We start from the raw sequence: 18,987 nt of genomic DNA on the forward strand, positions 1-18,987 counted from the left end.
GACATTACTTAGATAACATACATATGAAATACATACAATATAAAATAAAGCCAAGACAATAGGCTTAATTTTGATCTCTAGCTTTTTGTAGAACTTTAAGGAACTTTAAGTATAAAGTCAGAACTGGGGATACTCCCTAGAACAGCTACATACATTCAGCAAGATCATGGGACATTTTTTAAAACTTAAGTGAATTCACATGCTGGATGAAAAATTATGTGACAGAGAATTACAGAACAAATTAGCCTGAAAGGAATGTGGCTGAGAAGGTCACGTATTCTAAGCTCCTCCTCAAAACAGCTCCAGTTAGAGCAGGGCTTCTATTTCCAAGGATAAAGATTCTGCAACTTCCTTGTTCCGACCTGTTCCAGTATCTGACCACTCTTACAGTAAAGAGGGAAAAAGAAAAAAAAAAAAAAAAAGGAAAAAAGTCCTTGTAAGTGACTGGAATTTCCCATGTTCCAACTTGCACCCGTTGCCTCTTGTCCTATTTGTTGCAACTCCAAAAAGAATCTGGCTCCATCTTATCATGTAATTGCAGTTCTTGCCATCAAGTTTTAAAACCATGTCTACTGTTTAAATACAGCCATCTTTATGTTATCTTGAAATGAAATTCATGTGAGAAAGCAGGGCTACAGAATAATATAATCTCTTCTCCATGTTCACAGCATACAGGAGTATTTGTCAGAGGACAATTAGCAAGAGGTTTAATTTGTACCAAGGAAGCTTTAGATGGGATGTTAAAAAGACATACTAATTATAAGGTTTATGAAATCAGTAGAACAGTTGTCTGGTGAAGTTGCAGAGATCTTGGAGATCTCCAACCCTCGAGGTCTTTGAGAACAAGTTAGACAAACTTCTGTCAGGTATGACGGATACAGAGATCTCACCTTGGGGCAGAGCAGTGGACTAGATAATCTTCGCAGTAATTTCTGCACCTGTGTTTTCTATGAAGACTGAGACTGCCTCTGGTTAATCCAGATAATAGCACCCAGGCTTGAGCCTATGGGCCAAATTATAAAATATTTAATGCTACTGAAATACTGAAGTTTAAATTACACATTTGATATATCGCATTTGTACCTACTTTTTGCAAACTTTGCATTTGCTTGACAGAGTTCACATAGCGAGCTGTGCTGAGATGGTTAAGAATTCCTTCCTAATCAGTTATGGGAGAATGTGCCGTTTCCTCCATGTGCCGCTACAGGAAGAATATCTGGGTACGACTGGCAGGCAAGGGAATATGCTTACACTGTCCGGCAAAGCCTTCAGCTGGATGAAAACCTCAGACAGGGCAAGCCTGGGACCTAAGGCATTCACTATTACTGAAACTAGCCTAAGCACCTATCACCGCTTCTACTACTACCATACTGTAATACAGGTAGGTTAGACTTGTGGCACAAGCACATACAACATGAGCATTGTGTGATCTCAAAGCTGTACCAACATGACATTCTCCAGCATGTCACTCGCTACAATAGCGGTGTTAGCTTATTTGGTAGCACATATTTTTTGTGGTTCCACACAATCCAAGTGGTGCCTACGTCCCAGTTGTAAACCTCTGTTTTAAGGGCATTACCCAAAACATACTTCTGCAGGAAGCACTACTGCAATACTCCTTTTAGAAATAAAATCCCTGTAGCACTAGAAGTGAGGTTAATAATATACTGCTGTGTACTGGACACTATGTAATACAGATACTTAGAACACTAAAGATGAAGTTCAAAAACTGTTTACATCCACAAAACCACCTGTTTCACAATCACATCAGTCAAATAGAACACTTACTCAGAAAGAGCACTGTTTACTGCTCTAGTTGAAAGAAACAGCAGCAAAACAAAATCTGTAAATAGTGGGGTGGTGGTGGTGAACTTTCTGGAAAGCATATTTCAGTAATATTTTCTCAAAAGTGATCAAGTGATGACTGATAAAGTCACCTTGGCACAGAAAGATTAGGCTTCGTATTTTCGTGACTATTAAAATATCTTTTCCTCTCTCTATGAGCTAAATATTTAATCACAGGGAAAAAAAATAGCAGGGGTAAAGTACAGAACTGGTAACTAAAGTGCTCAGAAGAGCCAAAGAACTACCATAGTGCAGCACGTTTCTCACTTTACTCACCCAATCAGCTATAACTCAGATGTCCGACCTTTGCTGCTAAATCAGACTTACGGTTCCCTCACTATCTTGCCCCTGGCCTCCTACTGAGACAGCCAATGAATACACAAAATCACAGCATGCAAGTCTATCAGAAACATGATAGCTCATTAACTTGGTGCCAGACAGACACAGTATGGTTTCAACTTTTAGTTACCATCCACCTGAAATGCCTACGTAGAAGTACAGTTCAGAGACATCGACATGAATGGAAACCTACCCAAAACCCATCCATGTAGATAAATAGATTTAGACTATTCCTCACGAAGTACACTTTCCATAACAACAAAAGCTTTTTCATTTTTCCCAGCTGATCGTAAGCTTGATGGCTCAATGAAAAAACCTGAAACACCTTTCAATACCATACATTATCCCTTTCAAATGAGACAGCCTCAGTTCTCTCCACTGTTCAGCTGCATTCTAGTGATCTTTGCACAAGACAGCTTATTTTGGCCAGTCTCAGGCATTGGACAGTGTGGTATTCTCAAAATGCAAGTGTGTGTTGGAGGAAGCAGTGGTAGGAGAAAATAAGAAAAAGATTTTCTTTACAAAAATAAAAGGGGGGGGAGCAGTAGAAAATACTTTACCCCCTCAGTTTTTACTAATTGCACACAAGATATAAAATTATAGTGCTAAAATTACTCATTACTATACATACGAATCTGTTCAAGTGTATCATTAGATTTTTGATCAGCTTAAGAAAGAGGGAAGTAAGTTAGACAGGAAGCTCTCGGTTGAACAGCCAGCATATTCTAGTATTATGGAAACTGCACCTTTCTTCTAAAGCCTATACAAACACCAGGTATTATTTCAAGGATAATGTAATGTACACTGTAAGACTTCTGAACTCTGAGGTCAAAGACAATACAATGAAACAAAAAGTTATGGCAAGAAAAAGAAAACCGATCAGATATTTGGAATAAAACTTTAAAGCATTAATATTGGCACTAACTTTTAGTACGGTATTACAAAAACACAAGCTCCAAGTAGAAGACTTTACTGCAATGAATTCAGATTTGACAGGAAAGATTCTGAGTTTGGGCTTTTCTCAAAAAAAAAAAAAGAAAAAAAAAAGATATTTAGGTTTTGGCAAGAAAGAAACACTCTTAGGTAACTTAAACCTGCTCTGTTCCCTTTGCTCCACCTACATATCCCACTTGTTCCTTGAGATATAGCTCTCTTCATACTTCCTTTTAAGCAGTTCCTGGTGTTGATGCCATGTGCGCATACGCTAAATGATTCCTCTTCCTCAGTCAAAACTTTCTTCAAAAGGAAAATCTAGTTTTGAATGTTTCACTGATCACAGAAAAATAGGATTAAACAAAAAAAAAAGCTGGAAAATTTACTGCTATTATAGTAGAATGTCTTCTGGTTTATCAGATTCCTTTCTGCCCACTTTTCAAGGCATAAAATCAATAGTCCATGATTTATGGTAACAGGAAGGAATTCAGTAGCATTTTCCAGGAGCTCAGAACTGACAAGAGTTGGCTTGAATCCACAGAACTCCTGAACTAGCGCTACTGCATTGTTTCCCACCTTTGTTCAGCATGGAATTGTTCTTGAGCTAATAACCCTATTGGACTAAACTGGGTCTTTTTAGAGGCAACTGCTGTGTCTCTTCACATTTGGTAAAGCCCAAACAAACTGACCCTAGATACTGAAGATGCAACTACATAGAGACTCTAGGCCATACAGGAAGACCACCACTTCCTTCTTCATACGCTGTTCTTGCTCAATAAATGTAACACATGATAGAAATCTCAGATTCAGTGTGTTAAGAAGCCTATGGCCTCCCCAAATAAATCTGGTAGGCTAGTCAAGGCCCTTTTGGAGAAGTAGCCACAATATTATCCACATTAAACTACAACAACTAGGACAAGAAAAGCAGCAAAAACGGCTGTTATCTCCAGGCCCTGTCCATAATTAATGTCCTGTACATAATTACTTACGATATTTGACTAAATCTAAACACAACTTTATAGACAACCACCATGTTGTGTCAAGTGACATAGGAGAAAGCCCTAATCACACAGAAGCATATCCTTTTTTTGCAGTAAAATCTTACAGAACAAGACAAGCATGATTAACATGGATAACACTGGTGAAGAACATGCATATGAATTTCAGCAGAAAGATCTTACAGTGATTTGGTTGGCAACCAGTGGACCTTCAGCAGGCAAACACTTGCTGGTTAGATATTTATAAAATATATAAAAGTGGTACTTTAGAGGAATGCCTGAAACTGGAGTTTGATACAAATACTAGCTTCCTTCTTCACTGGTTAACTGCATGTAGAATTAGCACTAGACTCCCACTTTGTTAATGTAAGTAAAGACATCAATTTTGGCTTAAGAATGTGAAGCACAGACAGGTTTTCTGTCTTCTGCATTTGCATTAGTACCCACTCTGGCATAATGGACCCTAACCAAGAACATGGCAACCAAGTGCCCCATTGCAGTGCAGGGATACATCCAACATCAGAACACTAGCAACTAGTCACAAGAAGAGGTAGCAGGCTTTAGCTAAATTAAATATTATTAAATAAAAATCATACCTTAAAAAGTGCAGGCAGAGTTGTGTTTTCCTTTTGGTTGCTCTTTAAATTTATGGCTTCACTCCCTTTGTTTTCAGAACTGAAAAACAAAGATATTTTGTAACACTGAGGACTTGCGTTATTCAACTCTACCTGAGAGCCAACACGGTATCATTCAATTCAAACACAAGACAACATTAACTTAGAAGGACAGAAGAACGTGTTTCCCAAACCACAGCCCATACTCTGTACATACAGCACCCAAAAAAGCCATGCCCCAAAAAGCTGAAGATGGAAGCAAAGAGCCAGTTTCACCTCATACAGGTTTTCAAATGCAAGCATTCAGAAATGGCACACAGCAGTTCTTCCAGCTGAAAAAAACCCAAACCCTAGCTTACTGTGCATGTGTATTATTTTCTGCTGCAAAAAAAAAAAATGGTACTATAGTTCAACCAACCATCTACCACAGCAGCATTCACTGCCGTAGCACTACCTGGCACACCTGGCAGCTAGAAGATACTCCCAGCCATTATACTGAGGACTGTGATTGAGTGTAATGTACTCAGGGCAGGTGGAAACACCACAAATCACAGCTACCACTGTTCAGTGAAGACCTATTAAATGGTCTTCACCATGCAAATTCAGAAGAAAATTTAGAAAGGGCATAACAGGCATGTTGTTCTTACCAAGGAAACGTCCACTGTTCCATTCTAAATGTCAGAAACCCAAAGTCCCATATACCCTTATTGCAAATTTATCTTGGTCAAAATCTTCTTCAGTATCCATCTTTGGAATGAAGGGAACCATTCTCCCCCTGACCCTGATTATTAGAAGGATCCTTAAGCACAATCCAGCTGAGAACATTCTAATCAAAACCTTTGTGCTACATGCAACTTACAAGCAAAAATGTTTCAAAGAACACATTAGAGGATGTTAATGACAGACATCAGTTCATGCATTGCATATCACAAGCTGAATTAAAATAACTTTGTACCAATATATCATGTGAGAAATGCTCAGTATTGCAGAGAAGTCATAATCATTCAAAAAAAAGTCTTCATCTATTTTAGAAATTCAGCTTTGCTATTGAAAAATGGACAAGCCCTTACTTCTGAACTTGTATGAAGAGATGATTTGAAAGCTGTTTAAATAAAAATTAAAAACCAATTATTTGCATTTTGGTGGCATTCTGCCAAGATTTCAAGCTCAACATGAACCAGAAGTGTGTGCTTGCAGCCCAGAAAGCCAACTGTAGGCTGGGCTGCATCAAAAGGAGTGTGACCAGCAGGTCAGGGGAGGCAATTCTGCCCTTCTACTCTGCTCTCGTGAGACCCTCACCTGCAGTACCGCGTCTGGCTTTGATCAGAGGGCTGGAGCACCTCTACTATGGAGGCAGGCTGGTAGAGCTGGGCTTGTTCAGCCTGGAGATGAGAAGGCTCTGGAGAGACCTTCTAAAGGTCTTCTAATACCTAAAGGGGGCCTACAAAAAATATGGAGAGGGACTTTTTACAAGGGCATGTAGTGATAGGATAAGGTGGAATGGCTTAAACTGAAAGAGGGCAGATTTCAATTAGATATAAGGGAGAAATTCTTCCCTGTGAGGGTGGTGAAACACTGGCACAGGTTGCCCAGAGAAACTGTGGCTGCCCTATCCCTGGCAGTGTTCAAGGCCAGGCTGGACAGGGCTCTGAACAACCTGGTCTAGTGGAAGGTGATCCTGCCCATGACGGACAGGGAGGTGATCTTCAAGGTCCCTTCCAACCCAATGATTCTATCATTTGGAGAAAGGATTTAAACATCCTGGTACTCCTACCGCCACTGACTGTTAACCATAGGTAAGCATGTCTCATTAAGACTTCTAAAAATAAAGGTTTCCTCTTCGTGTGGTTTAGGCATCCAAACTAAATATACGTTGTTACACACACAAAATACAAAACCCAGTCTGACTAAATGTTAGTTTCCTTCTCAGCTGCTGAGAGACAGCATTCCCTGAACAAAAATGAGAACAGCACTCTCCTGCAATTAAGTTTTTCAAGACCTTTCAGATCTTTTCACATACATCAAAAGAAAAGCTCCTTCCTCTCTTTTATAGATCATCTTGAAGTTGAAAACCATGTACTTTCACATCACCCCAGGTAATCTTTCATAATGCATTCATAAACACAAAGATGCTTTTTCAGGGAGAGCATCAGACACAAAGTCTTGGCTGTTCTTTGCTTCCCTGTAAGACAGGGCAGACCCTATTAATTTCTTCTGCTGTTAATGTGTTTCATGAAGGAGATGTCATAACCACTTCTGGGCAATCTGGCACATTAATAAAAGTGTTTCTCAGTGCATTTTAGTTTTGGTGGGTTTTTTGGGGTTTTTTTGGTTTTTGTTTATAAAACCCCCACTCTTATCAGATCTGCATGGCTTTTCCTGATGCTGATACGCTTGACATGAACAAGAATCCCCTGTACAGAATAATGATGTTGATCTTCACCAGACATTCTTCCTGGCTTCAGGATATCACTCTTTATAGAACTTGTCTGCAGACTACAAATGAGATCCTTGCTTTCTTTCAGTACTGCCAGTACAAATAACCAGCATCCTTTTATCGCTTTGTTTTGCTCATATTCTTCCCTTCACATGTTCCCAAAACTTTTTACACTTTCCTACTTTGTATTCAAAATATATGCCTGCATTACTTCTAGCTAGCCAGGCTTGGACAGATTGCCGTGAAATTCCATAGTGTACATACCAAACCCAAAAGAATGCAATTCAGTAAATAAGCATCTTAAAAATCAACAAGTAACAAAAAAGTATCAAAACTTTACTTTCCAGCATAAAATAAACCTAAACCTGGAAGCAATTCCCCACACCCTTTTGTGGTTTATACTAGCATTTCTACATTCCTTAACCTTTTGCTTTAGGGTGTAGTTCTTCAACATGCAGACTTTGTCAGCAGAACCAGCTTTAGAAATTTCCACGCCTTCCTCCTCAACCTCAGCTATCTCTTCCCACCCTTAAGTCAGCTGAGCAGGACTCTCAGTTAGGGCCGTGGTCTTGCAGAAGAAAGTCAAAGGGGAGCAGAAGTTTCCATCAGGAAAAATTCAGCCCGGGATCCAGTTTACAGTGCAGTGATTTGCACCAGCACTAATGAAGGGGCAATGAATGCCACTCAACAGGCAGGAATGAGAAAGCATGAACCACTGCAGCTCTCTTCGCTACTGAGCCACTTTTTGTGAACCTCTTCTACTCTTAGCTAGTTCTAAACGGATCTTTGAAACCGAATGACTCATGCTGAATGAATGAAGTTTACAGTACAAAAGCTTGATTTGCTGCAAACAGGCCTCTTGGATTGTTCAAGATAAAATTGTTTTGTTTTTCCCAAAGAGTCAAGATACCTTTTACAGCCTAAACACCACAGATACAGCAGCTGATGCCACATTTGGTGCTTGGGACTGGAGAAAAGGCTGTCTACAGCTCACTGGGCTCAAATGATGCAGCTTATCACTTCCCACCACCAACCCCATACAATTTTTAAGGCTTTCTCCTCATTATTGCATCAATAACTTCACAGTCACTAATTGCAAATTTTGGAACACTGCACAGGATTTTCTCCAAAAATTCTCTGAAGAGGAAATAAAGTAATAAAGTTCATAGGCCCACACACAACCCTATGCTCCCTGTTAAAAGAATCCCATGGTGGAACTGATGTAACTGCGCCACACATACTCTTATGTTGCAGCTTAAGACCATGTTGTCCATATAAGTCTATTCAGAGACGTAGTGAACACAATTCTTAAGCTATGACATTCACAATTAAAATTAATTCTTGGGAAATGTGTAAGACATTTAGTATTTATGCTAAAAATTACCCATTCAATTTTTTTTTTTTTATATACCCATGCTATCCTTTTAATTAGTGGTTAAATGTTACTCTTTCAAGAACTGTATTCTAAGAAGGTATATATATATATTTTTTTTTTTTCTACAGGACAATCTCTGCAACTAAATTTTTAGTCAACATTTTAGAAATGTTGACTTCATAGCCACATGATACTACACTACCAAATTCTGATGCCTTTCATAAGAACTGAAAACAACAGACTGCTAGTATATACAGGCTCACCATGAACTAGGCATTCCACCCCATGCCCATTTGGGCTACATCTCTATTATTAAACTTTGGCTCCACAGAGATTCATTGTTGCTTTAAGCTTTTCCTGAGTGGTGCATTTTAGGAGTGCTTTGCCATGGCAGGTACTCAGCATGCTATCTTCAGTTCAGCACATAGAGAGCTGGGTTTGTGCTTAACCGCATGGACTGGTTTAGTACATCAGTCAGCCAGCTCTTGGAGAGCATTTCAGCACTTGATAAATTAGGAAGATGAAGCTCACGAGTCTTCAACTCTATGCTTCACAAACTACTCATATACCCAGCAATAGGGCTCTACTAACCCAAGTTCTGAATCAACTTTGTACTTGCTTTTAAGAAGTGACAGAGCAAAGCACGATCGTAGGAAGACAGAAAACACCTCTGCTGCACCAACTTGCTCCCATGGACTTCTGAAATATACAGGCAGTCATTTACAAACTGATACAACCACTTGTTTAACATATTTAGGCAGATACTATTTTCATTCTATAGATTAAAAAAACAACAACCCACAAATATGAAATTATTAAATAATGCCCAGAGTAATAAAGACACTGTCAAAATCAAGACTAGAAACCAAACCTCTCAAGTACTCAAACTGGAAATCTACTGCCTTCCTGCTGCTATTTCTGCCAGACATCTCCTTTTCTCTTATGTATTAGAACATCCAACATGGATGGGTTAATCTTCAGCAAAGGTTGAGGGATCTCCTAGACTGTCTTGCCAGCATGCCTAATGTGATTAGCATCACTCTCATTCTTTAAATAATCAAGATTAAACTCAAGTTACAAAAGATACCCTTCTGTATCTTCTACACAAACCTCTCTTTGCGTGATTTCTAATGCTTTCTGTTCCTCTGCTGCTGAAAATCCATTTTGACCTTTCTGTAATACATGGACAGGTGGTGTCTGAATCAGAAGCAGGTTTGTGATCCAAGTTTTTAATCATTACACTTATACAGGGGAGGTTAGAGATGCATGTGGGGGAGACATTATTCTACATTGTTGCTCACACAAAAAGTAGGCACATGTAAGAACTGTGTGCCTCAGGTTAGCTAATATACATGAATGATCACAGTCAAGAAAAAAAATCAATTTGATTGAGCAAATTTAAATACATCTTTGGAAGATCTTTTCTGACTCTAAAAACAGAACAAGACAATTAGAAACAATCACATCTTCAAAAGGCCCTCACGGCATCGCTGTATGGTGCAAGAAGTCTGCTTCCTCCATCTTCGTCCTTCATAACAATCCCTCGGAACTTGCAAATTAAAAGCCCATCCCCTTCTTCCTTTATTAATCTACCCCACCCATGTTATGCATGCAGCAGATTGGGAATGTGTTGTGTCAGATTAAAAAAGCCCCATAAGCTACAGGGGGTAGCAAGTGCAATAAAGCACAAACACACAAGATTTGGTGAGACTGACCACACACAGAGCTCACCAAATTAAAAGTAACCACTGTGACATTTTAGGTTCTGTTTACAAGGAGAAGGTACAGGGCTGCTAATTGCTGTTTGGGAAGGGGGAAGTTAATGGGCAGTCTCTTAAGTAAACAGGGACAGTTGGCTAAAGCTCAACTCGAGCCACACTGGATGTGGACTGTCCCTCTTCCCACTGCTCAGAAGCAAAGTGTCTTCCAACGGCGCAGCTCCAGCATGTACTTCTCATGCAGTCCAGATGTTACCAGATAAGCAAGTGTTCTATCATTTTGCCATCTTTCTTTCTTTCTTTTCACGGAAAGATGACTCCCTGAATAGCCTAATCGTCTCTGCTACTGCATTAAGCTAGCATTACTTGGTTTTAACTGGTTTTCTCTTCAGATTACCTCAGAAACCATTTAGCCACGTAATGTAACGACTTGTAATGGTGAGAGAATAAACAATGCCTAACCTGAAAGATGCTCCAGGAGGCCAAGAGGCAAAAAGCTTCTACACCTGGCTTTTGTGGCATAATGCTAATAAACTAAGCCTGACCTATACATATATTTATCTATTCAGGTTTCACGACATCACTTGTGACTCCTTCCCAATATTTTCTAAACAGTTTTCCTCAAGGTGATGAGTTTTTGTGTTTGTTGATACAATTTGCTCTCTGCTGGAGTCTTCACTTAGGCTGATGGCATTTTTAGGTTCCCTTTCTTGTTAGTTTCTTTATTTCACCATTCTGGGGTGTAATGCCAGTTCCTGAGCCCTGATTTTTATCTCTCTCTGAACAAAACTAAGGCTCCTCTCTGGGAAGTAACACCTCATTTGATCTTGGTGTCATGATTTCTTTCCAATTTTACTTAGCGCCAACACAGCAACACATTCAGTGGTGACCTTCCAGAAGGATATTTCAACAGAGCAACAGCGAGATTGCTAACAAGGATCTCATCACCTAGTACTTCAAAATGCATCTGTGCAAGAGCCTCCATGAAGAATATGAATGAGCGGAAAACCACGAATCTAATCATACTATCAAATATAGATGTGCAAGACCAAAATCTCCATGAAGTTTCAACACACTACAGTCTCAAACCACTTCCACAGACCAGTAGTAGTTATGAAACTTTTATTATACATCTGCAAAGAGCCATAGGTTAACTAGTATTGTTCTCTTCTCTGTTCTGGCTTCCAAGTAGTAATTAAAAAGATAACTGCTAAAAATTCGGACCTTTTGAATAGTATTTTTCTATGTATACCAGTTACCCTACTTGCCATACAGACCCTTACGATTACTGAAGCTGGCCTCCTGCATAATCTAGATTATGAAATTTCACCAAGAGAGACTTGTGACAAGCCTTTAACACCTGACCAGAAGATACAAGCTTTGATTAACAACCACCAAGCAATGGAAAATGTACATTTGTAAATCAGACTTTTTCCATGTAAGCTACTACTAAATTCCCTACTTAAAATTAGGCTAACTAGTCCGATTCATCAAGCCCCATCTCTCAGCTACGGGATCAACCTACATCTACGTGGGACAGATTACAAAGGCCTCAGGTTCAAATATTCTCTTCAAGTCATAGGTCTACTCTGAGATGAAGCACTTAATTCTTATTTCCCTTCCAGTTATATACCTTGAAGCAGAGCCATTCCTCAAACTGTAACCCTGTCATTTCAAAACTTTCTCTTAGACAAACTAAATGCTACTGAGCTACTTCATTTTATTCTGTGAGGGAGGTTTTCCAGACATTAAATTGTTCTGGAGCTCTTCTCAGAGCCTTTTTTAGTTTGGCAGCATCTTTTCCATAATAAATTGTGGACACCACAACCAGACTCAGTACTCTAGTAACTAGAGTTCATCCACAGAATACATGTACTTTGTTACTCAAACACCCAAGAATCACGTTATCTCTCCAAGCCACCACTTTGCTTTGGTGCAAAGCTCATATTCAACTGTCAACCACAGCAACTTCGTCTGCTTTTATTGTTCTCATCTATACGGCGATTCCCATACTTAGCGCTCTAGTCATCTGCAAACTTCACATGCTCCAGCTTTATCCTCTTCCAAATTATTCATGAAGATAACAAATAAGTTGATTCAAAAATACATCCTTTTAATTTTCTTCAAATACATAAAGTAGAAAAATAATTTTCACATCTGGTCTTTTTATATCTCTCAACATGTCAATTATTTAGCCCACTGCAATTACACTTGCAATTATGTTAATTGGAGCATCAGCACCAAGTCAGATGCCTTAAAGAGTCTAAAGATACTATTTCAGCAGTTTATCAACTAAAGCTGTCATCTCATCAACAAAACTAAGTTCAACAATTCCCATCCTCCAGTGACGTTAGGACCAACATTGTGTTTATTAATATCTGAGATCACCCAGTACCCTTGGTAAATCAACATTCAATACTTACCCTTTAATTCAACCAAATACAACAGGCTTAAAAGTGAAATACCAACACCTTACTCTAGATACTAATATCACATTTGTGAAGCCATTCGTGCACTGTGCAGGCAGGAGAACTATCAGAACCTGATCTACAAAGAGAATTCAGACAATTTAAGAGTCAAACTCTTGGAATGTATACTGAATGACATGAGCAAGGGTACACTAAACATTTGTTAAATTAACCAAAAAGGAAAACTGTAAAGCTCAGCGGCAACAAGAAGTGAGGAAATCAATGAAGATTCTTAAAAGCTGACTTCTGAGTCAAATAACAGTTAAAATACAATGGTATTTTAACAGAAAATAGTAACAAGAGCTCTTTCCTCTGCTCCCTCCCTCCTTTCCCTCCTCCCCTCCGCCAAGAGAATATTGCCCTTTTTGAAAAGCTTCAAATGAAAAATCTTGGCCAACTTCTCAGCAAGATTCCCAATGCTAACACTGTTCCTGGGACACCAAATGGTAATAGCAGTGACAAAGTCTGTCCCTCATCTCTGGCAAGGCTGCTGGGGCTTGTCTTAAAGAGAGGGGGAGTGTTTGCACAGAAATTTAAATCTGAAGTTTCTGGCTCCTACTTCTGTGCTTAAACTTAGGCCACACACACAGGGGAGGAGACAGAGAAACATTAAGATAAATGGAAATTATAAAATCAAGTTAGTGAGTTTGAAATTAGAGGGTCAAAGGAAAGCAAAGCTGCTATTTTGTTGAAAACAAATAAGAAGGGAAGTGAGAGCAAGGGAAGAGAAAGCAGAGAAAGGTAAAGGAAAAAATAGAGCCAGGAGGAGGTAGAACTTCGGCAAAAGAAGTGTTACAATCAGCTGATTAATTTAAGTGTTGGAATAGTATAAAATGTATTACATTCAATTAAACTATCCCACTTCGAAACTGGTTTGATTACAGACAGGATCAGGCAAGTTAGATTATTTCAACTGAAACAATTTCTCCTTTCAGACCTGCTTACGCTGCTTATCTACATACTGTTCTTTGCAAAGCTAGGTCAGCTTCATGTTCTGCATTAGTAGCACTGTGTTACATGGCCTATGTGAGCTACATTGAGTGTTAGTATAAAATGAAAAGGTATTTTCTTTAATCCTCTTTCAAAATGCAACTAAAAATACCGGGGAAAATAAAGATGATGTAAAATCAGAGGTATGTCACATTTTACTATGAAAATTTACATTAATAATAATTAAAATACAAGAACCAAATCGTGTCTTTAAACTGAACATGTACCTTTCAGTTCAAAGGCTATAATAAAATGAAGTAAGTATGATGGCCCGTGATCATCCGTGCTGAAAAACTTAATCCGTTTTACATGTGAGGGAATTGAACAGCCGTACAAAGGCTAGAGAAAAGAAATATAAATGTTTCTGAGTAGAGCCTACTTTGATATTGGGCAGTTATGATTATACCAGATTACATCAAGGTTTTTCTTCTGGCATCTGTCAAGCATAGTAACCAACATTAATGTAGAATCTGCTCTACATTTGCCAGTCTGGTTGCTTAAATAAAGTTTCCAGCATTCTTATGAAATAAACATGTTACTAGCACATAACTTGGTATAATACTAGAAACAGATTTATAAACTATTTAAGTTTATTAAGTTTAAAATTATTTAATTAATAGAGAATAGACAGCCCATTATATAACTGTTATCAAATGTCATGTTTGCAGGGTTGGGGATCAACGATGGATCTTACAAATGACTTGAAAATAGGAGTCATTAAAAAGAAAATAATCCAGGAAAGCTTTAAAGCAGCAGCAACTGCTGTTCTCCAAATAAAAAGAGCATAACAGAAGTTTAAAAAGATGTCATTAAGAAAAAACACCCAGGAAAAAAAAAATAAGCAAGAGAGACTGGTGTCACCAGTAAAATGCAGCAAGCTCTTCTAGTCAGGCTGGAGCAGAAAACTCTTGGTAGAGGCACACAAGGCTACTGGTTCAAAACAAGAAAATACTTCTCCAGTTTTCCCATTTTTAGCTTCGTGTGTTCACAAGAAATACTTCTTCCTACATTTTTCCCTACACAACATTGTCAACAGGTGAAGCACACATCCGCAGTGTTCATACACTTATAGCCCAAGACCTCCAAGCTGCTTAAGTAGATATACTGCCTTCCGTGAAATACTTCAGCAATTTAAGAAACACTGCAATATTGAGAAAGACAAGACTCCATTTCAAAATAAGGCAAGTCATGAAATCACATTAACACAATACGATTAGACACTATATTTCATGTAGCAAAATTGACATGAGAAAGTGAAATGACTTTCCCTACTCTTCATCAGGGACTGCAGCAATAGGACAAGGGGTAATGGGTTAAAACTTCAACAGGGGAGATTCAGTTTAGATATAAGGAAGAAGTTCTTTACTGTGAGGCTGGTGAGGCACTGGAACAGGTTGCCCAAGGAAGTGGTAAATGCTCCATCCCTGGCAGTGTTCAAGGCCAGGCTGGACAGAGCCTTGGGTGACATGGTCTAGTGTGAGGCGCCCCTCCCCATGGCAGGGGGTTGGAACTAGATGATTTTAAGGTCCTTTCCAACCCAAACCATTCTGTGATTTTAAGATTCTATGACTAAGGAAACCCACACTTCTGATCTTAAAAGTATTCAAAAGTGATACTGTGAAGTTGGTTAGAATCTGTAAAAATTATTTTAGAAGTGAAAATTAAAATACCACAAGAATAGAGGTATTAATATCCCCTGGAAAGCCTATGCAACACAGTGCTGGGCTATTGTCTGGAAGTATAATAGCATATACTGAGTATGTACATACACATACAATGTACAAAATCCAAAAACGCTTCAGAAAATAAAAGCAGTAGTTGGGTTTCCATCCTTTTAAGAAGTTTCAATGATAAGAAATACAATCCCCACAGCACCACGTTTTGGATTTTGCTGCTTTTCCACCTGTGAGCCTTTTGTTCACCAGAGAAGACTGAGGAGGTCTCACCTTTGCAAAACTCTTTCTTAAAAGCATAGACTTGTAGTTGTTTTAGAAATAGTTTTTTTATTAACTCTAGCACTTACACCAATAACTGGCAAGCAGACAATACTGTTAACATTTACAAAAGAGTGGTGTATGTGTGTGGGGAAGTTGCTTTGTTTCTTCCAAGGAACGCTACTATTATAATTAATACTCTAGTAACATTTCCTTTAGGAAATGTCTCACACATACATGGCCAGCTGCTGGCTTTGCTCCTTCTGGTCTCAGTCTCATGAGACACCCAGGTATGCACCTAATTCTAATCAAACAAGTGGTCCCACAATAGTGCACAAAACTGTTTACCTATTTAATGATAGACAACCACTTTGGTAACCTGCTGGATCAGGGGCCTTTGCTACTATTCTGAATTATCCTGCAATAAAAGTCATAATAGAAAAATTTAGGAAGCAAAAAGAAACAAAACCCCCCAAATTAACAAATGAACAGAAAATTTTCATAATACATCTTGCTTAGGGAAATCTAATTTGAATTTTTCTATATGTTGGGAGTATTCCACTTGCTGGTCCCACAAACCATCATCCCTGATGTACACTCAAAAATGAGTTAAATTTTAACAACAACAAATCCTACTTGGGGGGGGTCGGGATGAGACATAGGGAAGGAAGTTTCTTTATTAGAAAGCAGAGACTGATTTTCCCAGCAAACAATGGATTTCTTCAGAGGTGCTAACAGTATCTGAATCAAGACCAGCCAACAGATAGCAACTTCCAAAGAAGTAAGTTTGAAATGTATTACTCCCCTTTCAATTAATTCCCAGCAATCCCCAAATGCGCAGTTTTTACATCTACAAAAATACATGTTCTTTGTAAACAGGAACAATGACTGGCAGCCCCAGAGGAAGAAAGAGACTCTCTAATCTCTCCTCAGGCAGAATAAACAAAGTTCTTCCATCTCTGAAAGCTCTTAGTTAGAAACTAATGGATGAACAGAACAATAATCTCATCCTGAAAAAAAAACCCCAAACACCAAAAAGCCCTCTAAACCCAAATAAAAGCATGCTCTTCCCTGTTTGATGCCTCTGGTACACTTCAGCGATGCAGAAGAAATATCCGGACAAACCCAACAAAGGCACACTTGCACTGATAGTTATTTGACCAAGCGACCAACAGCACTTGGAGACAAAAACATAAACCTGAAATGAACCTGCTAAACAATATGCATAACAACTAACAAAACAAATCCATAGTTTGAAGGAGATTTTGGTGGTAGCTCTGGGATAAAGGGATCAGTGAAAAGTGTTACACCTCCTTGGCAGCTTCTAGCATGACCTGAAAGGTCACATTTATTTGCAACACAACAATTGCTCAGCCACTGAAGGAATCTGCAGTGGATTGACTTACACTGTAAAAGCTGTATCTTCATCCACATGGACTAAAGAAACGCATACTTAAAAAACAACAACAAAAAAAAACCAACCCCAAACCCAACCAGATTCCCATTAGAATAGTGAAAATTCAATGGGATTTTTTTCAGCCTTGGGATTTAGACTGCTCCAAGACAAGCACTGTGGTAACAAATAATCAATTTCGTATTATTGAAAATAGCAAATAACCAAGTAAAGCATAATGACTGCCTTTGATGGAAGTTAATGATAAAGAACTGCACCTAAGCCATCGTTCAAAGTAGCCCAAATGCTCGTGAACACACTTATGCTTGCAAGCAACCTCAGTGGGAAATACGTCACGTTCGTCTGTATTCTACGTAAAAGCCAAGTAAGCTGTTAATGCATGTGCTGTGCTTTTTGCTGCTATGAAACTTGCAACTAATCTGCACAGGTTATTTTTTCCACAAGCAAGCAAGCCTCCAGCAATTCTCATGTTCATCAGAGCTACAAATTGCTCTAGGGGTAAGTTATTAACATAAGCTCTTCATCAAATGAGGTTCTCAGAAGAGTCTAAGACAGTGATTAACAAACACTGTAATTCCCCCCTCCCCTTCCTCCCATTTTAAACCAGGGCCACAGTAGGTTTGGCTTTTGTATTTTTAAAGCTGAGTCTGAACTCAGTGCCTGCAGGAGGAGCGGGTGAGAGCTCCATACCCTACCCAGCTGAGGGGCAACTATAAGGCTGGGGGCTTCCATCCAGCTGCCATTGCCTAACTTGTGGGAGCAAATGGAGAACAACTTTTGGACATATGCAGGCTCATCTCTGCATGTTTTTAAAACTTAGGAAACTGACAAGTTCTGCACAGGCATTAAGCATGATGTGTGTCTCCAGAGGTCAATGCAGGTACCCTGGGAGTGTATGTGGCCCTGTAGAACATACCCCTCCCTCCCCTGCCCTTTTTACTTAGGTGTTCTGCTTTTTTGAAACTTAATGGTAGGTAAGTACCTCCATACATCAGTTTGTTTCTATATATTTCAAATTTGATCTGGTTCCAAAATATATCATACCAATAAGGTGAACAGGAAATTAACTATCCTGGTATATTACACGTTTCTTGCAACACTTCACAGAAGATGTGTTCCCAAACTTGCCTCACACACTCCACGCCTGAACAACAAACACAAGAGAGCAGCCTTGGTTCCCTCTCACCACACGCACGCTTTGTTCAGAGACCCATTTTTCTACACTGCCAAGCTCACTAAATAAACATGACAGGCAAACCTGCGGCACTCATCCCAACCCAGCGCTGTTTAATGTATGCAATTACGCTAATCTGTGAAGAAGGCTGCCAGTGGAAACCAAATACTAGAACGTCAGCATTCCTGACTAACGCGCCACGCTGCAACCCAGCACAACAAAAAAAAAGCTCCTTAACATACCAAATTGAACTCCTCAGAGAGGGAGGATTTTTGCTTGCTTCCATTCCAGAAACGAAACCACCTCCAGTTAACTTTGCAAGGAGTTCAAGAACAAGGCCAAGAGACCGAAGCCTCTTTGTACCTAGGTGGACTATCCCAGCTTCCTAATAAAGGAAAAGCTGTTGTCTGCAGGAAATGAAACTGTGATTTAGATAGAGATAACAGATTCCAGTTCCAACTTAAGCGGAGCAGGTCTACCATGAGTGCTATCTACAGATAGGCTATTCAGTGCGCAAACCACTGAACTAGCATCACCCTCCTTCTCACCAAGGTGACCGCTATGCTTTTTTGTTTATTCCAAACCACAGCTGCAGGGAGCTGGCAAGGAGGGCTTCGATGAAACCTCTCTTATTGCCTCTTCAGGTCCTCAGCCACATCCAAGCCTTTTCCTTCTCCCATATCTTAACCACCCAGGAGACATAACAGCTACACTACTCCCACAACTGTAAAGATGTCCTTGATTCAGC

The 18,987-nt window shown here is 39.3% G+C and overlaps 1 protein-coding gene across 2 annotated transcripts in view; it reads right to left on the bottom strand.

Moving 5' to 3' along the window:
- CRYBG3 (crystallin beta-gamma domain containing 3) overlaps positions 1–18,987 on the bottom strand; it is a 95,874-nt gene that overhangs the window by 75,229 nt on the left and 1,658 nt on the right. The window contains exons 1-2 of one of the 2 annotated variants that reach the window (XM_030472040.1): positions 16,506–17,856; positions 4,712–4,790 (exon numbers count right to left, since the gene is read on the bottom strand). Coding sequence is in view for 1 of the 2 variants with exons in the window: in XM_030472038.1 (XP_030327898.1) it covers positions 4,712–4,790 (79 nt within the window). In the remaining variant the exon portion in view is untranslated. Of the gene's footprint in view, positions 1–4,711; positions 4,791–16,505; positions 17,857–18,987 lie in introns of those variants that run through there. The other variant, XM_030472038.1, reaches the window with a different exon arrangement.

The sequence above is a fragment of the Strigops habroptila genome, chromosome 2 (assembly GCF_004027225.2).
Source record: "Strigops habroptila isolate Jane chromosome 2, bStrHab1.2.pri, whole genome shotgun sequence".
Classification (NCBI taxonomy): Eukaryota; Metazoa; Chordata; class Aves; order Psittaciformes; family Psittacidae; genus Strigops; species Strigops habroptila.